This window comes from Anomaloglossus baeobatrachus, chromosome 1, assembly GCF_048569485.1.
Source record: "Anomaloglossus baeobatrachus isolate aAnoBae1 chromosome 1, aAnoBae1.hap1, whole genome shotgun sequence".
NCBI classification, from domain to species: Eukaryota; Metazoa; Chordata; class Amphibia; order Anura; family Aromobatidae; genus Anomaloglossus; species Anomaloglossus baeobatrachus.
Window position 1 is genome coordinate 470,620,612 of NC_134353.1, and position 11,914 is coordinate 470,632,525.

At 44.3% G+C, this 11,914-nt stretch overlaps 1 protein-coding gene across 2 annotated transcripts in view; it reads left to right on the forward strand.

Annotated features, from left to right (window-relative positions):
* Window positions 1–10,384, forward strand: part of CELF5 (CUGBP Elav-like family member 5) — a 283,992-nt gene extending 273,608 nt beyond the window's left edge. For both annotated transcript variants that reach the window (XM_075314707.1, XM_075314717.1), the window contains exons 11-13: window positions 5,523–5,666; window positions 5,754–5,919; window positions 6,001–10,384. In XM_075314707.1, coding sequence (XP_075170822.1) covers window positions 5,523–5,666; window positions 5,754–5,881 — 272 coding nt within the window. In that variant the 3' untranslated portion in view covers window positions 5,882–5,919; window positions 6,001–10,384. The remainder of the gene's footprint in view (window positions 1–5,522; window positions 5,667–5,753; window positions 5,920–6,000) is intronic.
* Window positions 10,385–11,914: the final 1,530 nt, after the last annotated feature.

Here is an 11,914-nt window from a genome sequence, read left to right on the forward strand (position 1 = left end):
AGTTGCCATCCATGAGCCATAAAGGCTTATGCATCCATATGCACCACTCGTTGGACCACAACTAAATCCCTGAACTCAATTAGAGAAGGGGATTGAAAACCTTTCTCTGGGGCGTGGGGTAAGCCACAAATAAGTCACTGGAATAGGAATGAATAAATGATTGATGGCCAGAACAATGGAGGGGAAAGAATAATTAAAAAAGGACCACTCAAAGGAAGGAGCTGAAGAACTACACTGATCCTTGAGTGCAAAAAAGCAGTGTACAGGCTCAGTAAAAAGTCTAGGGGTCTGTACACTGCTTAGGGCCGTTTCACACATCCTGCTTTTTGCCGGATTGGCGGATCCGGTGCACTCCAGTACAGTGTATACAGTACAATGGTAGCGCGGCAACTTCCGGGTCACATGCTGTCATGTGACCGGAGCATGTGACCGGAGCTTGTTGCGCTGCGATTGTACTGTATACACTGTACTGGAGTGCGGTGGATCCGCCAATCCGGCAAAAAGCCGGATGTGTGAAACTAGCCTTACCCTTATGCCTTTATCCGTCTAAGCAATTGGCAGGGATCTCAGGGCCCAAACCCTTACAACCTACTAAAATGTACCTATAACATTTTAAAACTTTTTATTAAAGGTTTAGTTACCCTTTAAAAGGTTGGTATTTTTTATTTACTTTGTGTTTCATTTCCATACCATATAGACGTTTCTGCTTGCTGGGAATGGATGGAATCCTTTCTGAAAGTGTCCAGCCGAAAACGTGCTTTTTTTAAGTTTATCGACATTTCATATGTGGTGTTTGCATAAAGGCCCAGTCACACTAAACAACTTACCAGCGATCCCAACAATGATACAACCTGATAGGGATCGCTGGTAAGTTGCTAGGAGGTCGCTGGTGAGATGTCACACTAAGCGACGCTCCAGCGATCCCACCAGCAACCTGACCTGGCAGGGATCGCTGGAGTGTCGCTACACGTGGAAGCATGCTGCGCTTGGTAACTAAGGTAAATATCGGTAGGCAGCAGCGAGCCGACTTCTGCGAACGCTGGTAACCACGGTAAACATCGAGAAACCAAGAAGCCCTTTCCTTGGTTACCCAATATTTACCTTCGTTACCAGTGTCCGCCGCTCTCACACTGCCAGTGCCGGCTTCCTGTTCCCTGCACTCCTAGCCACAGTACACATCGGGTTAATTACCCGATGTGTACTCCAGCTACGTGTGCCGGGAGCGGGCACTGACAGCTGAGAGCGGCGGACGCTGGTAACGAAGGTAAATATCGGGTAACCAAGGGAAGGGCTTCTTGGTTACCCAATGTTTACCGTGGTTACCAGCGTCCGCAGAAGCCGGCTCCCTGCTCACGGCACATTCAGTTGTTGCTTTCTCGCTGTCACACACAGCGATCTGTGCTTCACAGCGGGAGAGAAACAACTAAAAAATGGTCCAGGACATTCAGCAACAACCAGCGACCTCACAGCAGGGGCCAGGTTGTTGCTGGATGTCACACACAGCAACATCGCTAGCAAGTCGTGCCTCAGCAGCGATGTTGCTAGCGATGTTGCTTAGTGTGACGGTACCTTAAGATTAGGGCAGGTTTCAGCTTTTGTATACAGGGCGGCCCAAAAGTGTGGTTATATGGAATGCTGGCAAGTTGATGGAAGGCATTTCGTGTACTTACAAGATTAAACAGTGTTAAATAAATATAAAAGTATAAACAAGCAATGTAATAAATAAAGTAATAAGATGCAACTAAACATTTTTTTGTTGTGTTAGTATGTGATAAATGACATTTATTTAGCTGCATACTTATTGTGAACCACACTGTATAAACCCTGGGCCTTTTATTAAGGCTGACTGTCAAAAAAATAAAACTGGACTTGTCACTTTGGAAGAATGCTGCACTATGATTGCTTAATTTGGGCAACAAACACGTTTTTTCTACTAGATACTTGGGGTCCGATTTTTTTTTTTTATTTATTTATTTATTTATTTATTTTTTTTTAACTGCCATTTTGTTTGCCAGTCTTCATGATGGGCGTTCAGGAGTAAGAGACCGACATGCAGCACTACTGATCAGTGGCCTTTTACTCGTTTTGTACTCTGTTTACACAGGCAAACTGCAGTAAATGATTTACAGTGAGTGATCTATACTGGATCGCTTAGTATTAGAGATGGGCGAATTTGCAGATAACAGGGACCGACGGGTCCCTGTTATATTTTTTTTGTTCGTCAAAACCGGTTCTGATCCGGAATCCGATCCCCGTATAAGTATATGGGGATCACAAACTGGAGATTAAAAATGTTGATAGGAAGAAAGGAGTGCACATGATCTACTTACCCAAGCTCTGTCAAGGCTGTACACTGCTCTCAGGTCGCTTATTCACTTCCGGAACAGATTCATTGAATATGCACTGCTTTCCCAGCGCATCGGTGTCTGTGATTGGTTACAGTCAGCCGTGCCCCCACACTGAGTGTCAGCGTGTCAGCTGACTGCTTCCATTCATAGGCGCTATGTGCATCTATATCGTAGGCCAGGGTCACACTGGCGTATGGCATCCGATGCGAGATGCTAATGACCTTCGGCTTAGGCTCTGCTGCGAGCGTGAGTCGAGTGTCATGTGACTGACCCGATCGTGTGATCAGATGACAGCTGCAGAGGAGAGGGAGAGATTAATCACCCCCATCTCCTCCATTGTCAGCCTGTGCACTTATCGCACTGCACTTGGATAGCATCCGAGTGCAGTCCGATTGTTTCTCTCGTACCCATAGACTTGTAAGTGTGCGAGTGATAGGAGACTCGCAGACAATCGCAGCATTCTGCGATTCCCACACATACACCCCCCCACAGTTCGATTAGGGCTAGGGAAAAACTCGTAGATGTGAGCTGCAGCATTGTCTTACATGGGGTCGAGTGTGCAATGCCAGATTTTTTCACATTGCACTCTTGTGAGTCACACGTCAGTGTGACTCTACCCGTACAGTAAAATAAATAGATAAAAAAAAAAAATAGGCGTAGGGTCCCCCCCATATTATGATACCCAGCACATATAACGCCCACGGCCACAGGCTGCATCCCCAGCCCTGTGCTTATCTTGGCTGTGTATCAAAATAAGAGGAACCACATGCAGCTTTTTTTTCTTTTTATTATTTAAATAATTTAAAAAAAACAATGCGCGGTTCCCTACAATTTTGTTACCCAACCAAGATAAAGCCTGACAGCTGGGGGCTAGTATTCTCAGACTGGAGAGGGCCATAGTTATTGGCCGCCCCCCCAGCCTAAAAATAGCAACCTGCAGCCGCCCAGGATTGTTGCATCCATTAGATGTGACAAGCCTGGCGCTTTACCAGGCTCTTCCCGTTATCCTGGTACAGTTGCAATTGGGGTAATAAGCTGTTAGTAACAGCCCACAGTTGCTACTAAGCCCTAGATTAGTGATGGCAGGTGTCTGAGACCCAACCATCACTAATGTGTAAGTAAAAGTAAATACACACAGCACTGAAAAATCCTTTATTTGGAATAAAATACAAAAAATACCCTATTTCACCACCTTATTAACCCTTTAAACACCCGTGCAGGTCTGACGTAATCCACACGAGGTCCCATAGCCATTCCAGCTCTGCTACATCTGTCACAGCGAGTGGCCTTAGAGCATGACTGCCCGCTGTGAGCTCCAGGGAGAGAATGAATAAGCTGCAAGTGATGACTGGTTGCAGGCAGACACTGTCACAAAGGCTGGGGGCGCGTCTGACTGCAACCAATCACAGAGTCCAGGTCGGCCGGTGGGCAGGGAAAGCAGTACGTATGGATGAGCAATGATGAGCGGCCCAGGGACGCCGCAGGAGCAGCAAACAGCCACGACGGAGCTTTGAAGTGCTCGCTTCATTCTTATTTTCTTTATTTTTCCTTTATTTATTTTTTTTAATTTCTCGAGTGCCAGATCCGGATCAAACACCCTAAATCTCGGGTCCGGCACATGTGCAACTTTGAAACTTGCGGATCCTTACCTTTACAGTACAGGTCCGCCCATCACTACTTAGTATGCATAGGCTGCGATGGTTCTCACAAAATAAAAAGCATAGCCAAAAAAAAAAAAGGAACTTCAAAAATTCCTCACAAATTAGATTATTAACACCGCAAAAAGGCAATGGTATTTACCATCCAAGGTCACAGAAATAAATGCACAAAGAGGATACAGCAGTAATGCTGGGTTCACACATAGCGACAGCGACAACGAGGTCGCTGTTACGTCACCATTTTCTGTGACGTAGCAGCGACCTTGTAAGTCGCTGTTACTATCGCTGCTTAGCTGTCAAACACAGCAACGCAGCAGCGATCATAACGTCGCTACATGTGCAGAGAGCAGGGAGCCGCGCACACTGCTTAGCGCTGGCTCCCTGCTCTCCTAGCTACAGTACACATCGGGTTAATTAACCCGATGTGTACTGCAGCTACATGTGCGGAGAGCAGGAGCCGGCAGCACAGGCAGCGTGAGAGCGGCGTAGGCTGGTAACGAAGGTAAATATCGGGTAACCACCTTGGTTACCCGATGTTTACCCTGGTTACAGTTTACCGCAGATGCCGGCTCCTGCTCCCTGCTCGCTTCATTTCGTCGCTCTCTCTCTGTCACACACAGCGATCTGTGCGTCACAGCGGGAGAGCAACAATAAAAAAACGAACCAGGGCTGTGTGTAACGAGCAGCAATCTCACAGCAGTGGCCAGATCGCTGCTCAGTGTCACACAGAGCGAGATTGCTAATGAGGTCACTGCTGCGTCACAAAAACCGTGACTCAGCAGCGATCACAGCAGCGATCTCGCTGTGTGTGAAGCACCCCTAAGGCTGAAGTCACACTTGTATGTGACTCACATTGCACTGCCTGGACTGGCCGGCGGCTCTTCAGACCTGGGCATGTCGGCTTCCTTTATTTCTGTGAAGCTGACAAGCTCCTGTCAGGAGAGCCATGGCCAATCCGGGCAATGCGATGCAATCCTCGCACGAGTCGCACTTAAGTGGGACTCCAGCCTCATAAAAGAGGGTAACACAGGTGCAAAATACTGATGTAACAACCTCTCTTAACCTACCAGTTCATGAAGGGGGTGATTGCCCAGTATTAGAATTGTACTCAGATGAAGTATACAATAGGGCGCCTGGTTCTCAGCAGTACAAGTTCTGTTTACACAGGACAGTGCACCACCAAAGACTATGATCTTTTGCATTGCACAAAAGATCATTTCAGCCTATGAATGAGTGTCCTTCTTGTACATTGTGTGATTGTCAGCCTGTTTACACTAAAAGATTAGATTAAATATAACCTCTGAAACTACAGGGAATATGTAGAAAAAATACAATACTCTGGTAATGTGTCTCAGCTTTTTTTGTAAGGCAGAATTATCGGGACATGGACACTTATTATGGGGAAATGAAGCTGTTTTCATAGGTGTGCAGATAGCCTATGATAAATGGCACTGTTGGCTGTATTATGGGCGTGTAGTCCACCACTGCATTATATAGTGTGTTTTTCTCTTCACAGGGCCAGAGGGCTGTAACCTATTCATCTATCATTTACCCCAGGAGTTTGGGGATAATGAGTTGACACAAATGTTCCTGCCATTTGGTAACATAATTTCATCCAAAGTGTTCATGGATCGAGCGACCAATCAGAGCAAGTGTTTTGGTGAGTTCTAATTGAGTACTTTCTCTTCTGCAGTCTGTTCCTCGGCATCCAGCCACGTTAATGCAAAAATCTGCCTTTTCACTCCAGGATTTGTCAGTTTTGATAATCCATCCAGTGCTCAGACAGCTATCCAGGCCATGAATGGCTTTCAGATAGGGATGAAAAGGCTGAAAGTGCAACTAAAGAGGCCTAAAGACTCCACTCAACCATACTGACCATCCCTAGACCCAAAAGACCAATCTTGGTCAAACAGGTAGGAGCTCATTACTGAACTCTCTAGCAGTTATCATTATTTGTTTCATAAAAACTATTGTTACATTTCTTTTTATGGCAGATTCGCAATGGACCTTTGACACCCTCAGTCCTTCCTTAGAGGATTATGGGAAAAGAAGACTTTTTACCACTAAACACTATGTCCCACCCCTGAGCCTCATGACCTTTGTCCCTCACCCACACCCAAGGACCAAAAGGTGGCTTTGGGGAGGAGCAGGAAGAACCAAGCTACCTAAACACAAGGTTGTGTCTTGTGAGTGTTCAATGTCTGTCTACTCAACGCCTAGGAGAGACCATCCATAAAGGAACAAACTTGTACCTGATGACCTCCCTCAAATGACCAAATATGTGTGGGGTTACAGGACGATACTCACACCAGAGACCGTTGGGATGACAAACCCCCCTCCATAAGAGTGGCTACAGATTTGCAGTGCAAAGGACTATCTGTTTACTTATTTATATGAACATATTTATTTAGTGGGGAGGCCCAGCTCAACCGACTTACATCCCTTCCACTGCCAGTGGGCCGATGTGGGATGGTGTTAGACATTGTTATATTTTGCTTTATAGATATTTTTTTTTCCACGGAGGACAGGGTGTTCTGGGTGGGCAGGAGTGGAGTACAGCAGAGTTCAAAACTCATGTTTACAAAACGCCCCACTTACAGGGCATACCCATTTTTCTGCTGCTCATACACCTGGCCCCCCAGAAAAGGGCTTGACTTTTGCATCTGCTCCAAAACCCTACTCTGTGTCTTTCAGGATTGAGAAAGAATTAACCTCTCAGTGTTGCTGCGTGAAGAAAATCTGCAGGGTGAACCAATATTTGCTAACCATTTCTCATTTTCACAACAGATTTTTGGACTCTCCTTTTATCAGTAAGGGGGGTAAATGGTTAACAACAGTGATTGGATAATTAGCGTAATAGGGAATCTTCCCACACATAGAAAAATATTCAAAAGTGCTTAACAATGCCAAGTGTGACATGGCTGCTTTCCTATTTAGAGAAACATCCTTCACTTAAATTAGCAAATGATTCAGTTGTTATAAGGCTGTGGCATAATACAGGGATGCCACTGCGTATGGGAGTATTTTTCAGAAATTAAAGGGAGTCTGTCAGCCCAGACTTACAGAATAGACTAAGCATATAGCCTTGTAGAGGATATAGCCCCCCCCCACCTCCTCCCCAAACCGCACCTTTAGACTACATTCATACATCCCTGTCAGTTTTTACATTCGTGAGAAATGTTTTTCATTCGTGTAGCATTTATATACCTTTTTTTTCCATCTGTTTTAACAACAAACAGGTAGAATGTTTTATCTTTCATTTATTCATTGCCCCTTAACCATGGATCAGTGAAAAATGGATGGCACGCTGAAATACAAAGTTGGTGTTGCATCCACTTTATTCAGATCACCAAAAACCTTAATCGTCAAGTCTGATCTACAAACTGGTTGAGAATAGGACATGCTAAGAGTCTTATAGACCAGACACACAGATTTGTTTTTAAAACTTCTGAGACCCTCTGGGTCCGTTTGCTGTCTGAGGAATATAACAGACAGCAAACAGACAGCACACAGACATGTCAGATGATGTGTGAATGTAGCCTTAGGCTATTTTGACACATCCGTCTTTTCACCAGATTGGCGGATCCTGCGCACTCCAATACAGTGTATACAGTACAATGGCAGCGCGACAAGCTCCGGTCACATGCTGTCATGTGACCGGAGCATGTGACCCGGAAGTTACTGCGCTGCCATTGTACTAATTGTATTACACTGTACTGGAGTGCGCTGGATCCGCCAATCCGTCGAAAAGCCAGATGCGTGAAACAGCCCTAAGTATTCTAATCGCTGCATCTGCTCTGCAGAAACTAAACTGTAATCCAATATGCTAATTAGTGTGCTCAGTAGCCAAGAGGCATAGTGCATCAGTCCACCCACTGATTCTGAATACCCTGCCTCCCTCACTAGTGATATCTCTACAGAGACGGTGCTTTCTCAAGACAAGCCTGTGCTGCCTACTAGTGAGGGCATTGGGGGGCATACAAAACTAGTGGGTAAAACAAGCATGGAGGCTCTTTGCTATTCAGCACCATAATTGGCACGTTTGATTACAGATTCGTTTTTGAAGAACAGAGGCAGCAATTCGAACACTTAAGCTTATACACATTAGACTAATGTCGGCTGAACCCCTTGATATCAACTGGTTCGGTCAACTGTCTAATGTGTATGGGGGCCCCGAACAACTGATTGTTGGGGGAATTAAGGAGTTTGGACCGCTCTCTGAGATAAACTCCACCATGTCTGACATGATGTCTGATGTCTGTTATGACATGTCTGGTGGTGGCTCTGATAGAGAGAAGAGCACCGCTTGTGTGTATGGGAGAGTCGGCCAATTGGCTGACAGCCATCTCATTTGTTTGGCGACCTTGTAGGAGATATAACCGCTATAAAAATCACTTTTTTACACCTATGTCCTTAGTTTATACTGACAGTTTGGGCTGACCGATTCCGTTTAAGGTCCATTTTCTAAATATGCAAAAGCACATTAGATATATTGTCTTGCAACGACATACAGTATATCCCTTTTGCAACTTTCTGTACTTAGATATTATTTGTGCAGATCTTTGCACTGGATTACCTATTGAAGCACACCTTTTTAGCTGCACGCATACTAAGCATCAGAATTGTGAGCTAAAATAATCTTTAGCTTATCATCCTATTAGCTATTAGTGAATCCATGAAGCCCCGTCTAAAAAATAGTAAGGCTGTTATTTCAATTAGCAGTTCATCTAACCGTGTTATGGGTTTGTACATAGCGATTCCTGCTATTATTTGACCACAAATGATCAGTCCTAGAGATAAACACTATGCGTTAATGGGCAAGATGATTTAACCAATACGCTCTGAAAAAGATCTGCCCTTTTGACAGGTTTTCAAAAGGAAAGTTTAATTTTTCAGTGATAATTTTCTAAAATTCCACTGAGCCATGTTAGAAGTTTGTTGTGTGAAGTCTGAGCCCTGTAATCACCACTAACTGCTGGAACACAGGGTCTGCAGCACTCATCCCAACCCCATTGTTCCCTAAATACAAAAAATCCCATTGGATTAAATGGGAGATTCCAACTGCAGATTTAAGAAAGTTTAAAATCTCAAGGTCAGAAAAGGAAGAGACCTGGCTCTGGGATTGTGCCATGTTTTCTAAAGCCCAAGTTAGAGGGCACATATTGTTCCAATATTAGTAGAATATCAGAGTAAAAGCCCAGTAAAGCGCATTATAAATGATTGCAGTGTAATTTGCTCTAAAAACTGAATATGTGAACCTAGCTGTTAGTTTGTCAGTTTGGAAGTGCTGTTGATTCCCCCATCCCCTATAGTCCTAGAGGCGAGGTAACAGCCAGCTCCAAGAACAAGGGGTCGTTGCATCTGTGGTCACTTGTAAATACCATTTTTATACTTCAAACATTCCTTATCTCAGATGTGAAAAGACGAGGCCCTAGTTAAGCACAAAGAATGGAGGGGCTTTTCAGCTTGCTTACCTCTCTCCATCCTCCAGCACATAATTAGGACTAATTAACAGATCTCATTATTTCTAAATGGATAGCAGCCTCCCAAAGTACAGGATTCTTAATAGATCTCCATAACATCCGTCTGTAGGCTGAACGCAGCTTCCGCTTACCCACATTTGCTTGTGCAGGGTCTCTGAAAGGCACTATATGTATATAGAAACAAAGAGTATATTTGTGCTGCAGAGAAAACAGATTACTACTTGTACACCTTACTACGTTGAGTTGGGCCACAATCATATTTTGACTTTTAAGAAGCATTATAAGGCCCCCCTCACTGTGAAAAGTGAAACCCTTTAGGTGCCAGAGGTGTACAGAAATATTGCGACTCAAAAATTAGAACGACTTTTGACACAAAAAGGATTAATACTTTATGCCAGAGTCCACCCCGACTGCTGTATGGTGGAGAACTATGGCTTCAGCCTGCCTTTACTTACATGGAGGAAGTATGTAGTGGACTTTTCACAAGAAAGGTAAAGCACAGTATAACTTATCAATAGATGAACGGAATCAAAATTGGTGGGAAGGGGTTAATGCAGCTGATTATTTAGCAGTGATATCTCTTATCATATATCCAATGCTTCGTCAACTTCAATTGTAAAGAAAATTTTCAAGATGGCCACCATCGTGAGCAGGGAATCTTCAGGGCTGTCAAAGTTTATTAAAAATATCCTGTTATTTTCAGTGCTGAGTTGACATCAGAAGAGAAAGCCACTCCTGAAACTGTGCCTAACATGGACGAGAGCTTTCTCTGCATCCTCTCCTTGCCTCGTCCAGGCTGCACATCCCGCGGGTGTGTCTAAGATGTCTGTGGCCGAAATATCCAGGTGTTCAGAAAAGCTGCCGTTTACGAAAGAATTAAAAGTTAATTCTTAAGGCTCTGCATCTGTTTGACCTTTCATAAAGAGATGTTAAAATGGTGATTGGTATGTGTGTATGACTGCATGTGTGTAGGTGTATATAACTGCATATTTCTGTATACCAGTCTGTGCCTATGTGTTCAATATATGGTCAAATGGTTATTTACAACATAAAGTCAGGATTTTCATAAAATGGGCTGAAAAGATCAATTTAGCCGTGACAATCTATTTCCAAAGCAAATGCAATGCAATAATAATAATAATAGTAATGTGGATCTCATTGGGTAATGCAATACCTTGAGAGCACTGCTTCCTCACATGGTGCAATGAGAGAAGATAACATTGCAGCCAGAGACTGCGCTGAAATCTATTAGACTACATGGTATAACTAGAAAAAAGACATGGACCGTACATTCAAATACAATAAATTGATCTAAAGCCTGCTTTACATGTTACGATTCTGCATACAATATCGTATGCGATCGTAACCGCCCCCATCGTATGTGTGGCACGTTCAATTTTGTTGAATGTGCCGCACAAACAATTAACCCCCGTCACACGTACTTACCCGTCCATACAACCTCGATGTGGGCGGCGAACGTCCACTTCCTGGAGTGGGAGGGACGTTCGGCGTCACATCGACGTCACGCGGCAGCCGGCCAATAGAAGCGGAGATGACCGTGACGTAAACATCCCGCCCACCTCCTTCCTTCCTCATTGCTGGCCGCGGGACGCAGGTAAGATCTGTTCATCATTCCCGGGGTGTCACACACTGCGATGTGTGCTACCCCGGGTACGATGAACAACCTGCGTTCAATTCATGAGGAATGAACGACGTGCATGCGATCAACGTTTTACCGTTCATTCGCAATAGCACGTAGCTGTTACACACTGCAATGTAACTTACGATGCCGGATGTGCGTCACTTACGACGTGACCCCGCCGACACATCGTAAGATATATTGTAGTGTGTAAAGCGGGCTTAAGTAGATCAAAAGTCAACGCAAGATTGTTAATTAACATGATCAGTATATAGAAGCCCATTTTCACATCACAGGAAACCTCTTATTGGGTCTCCAATCTATTAGGCATAGCACTGTGTTGACCATCATCACCATGCCACCAGGGGGAGCAAATCCAATGTCCCACACCACTCATGCGGCCAGACAAACCCCTACCACCTCTGATCATCACATCACCCCATAGACACAGCAACACCGCAACAATGGCTGCCACACAGCATACCAATTAACGTGATCTTAAAATTCATATTCCATATGGTCTCAGAAAAAAGCTGACCAAAAAATAGGATCTTTAAGAATTTCCTTCAAATTTTAAAATCAGCTGGGCTAAATGGGTGGTGGTGATCGTCACGCAGCACTATGCTTAACAGGTCATGTACCCAATAAGATTTAAAGTGGGCTTATACATTTTGATAAAAAATATTAACTAAGAACCTTGTGTTCAGTTTTGAAAATGTTGCTTGGCTACAGAAGATCAATGTACAAGATGGGGTGTATTAGTATCCAACTTGGCCGGCTCTATAG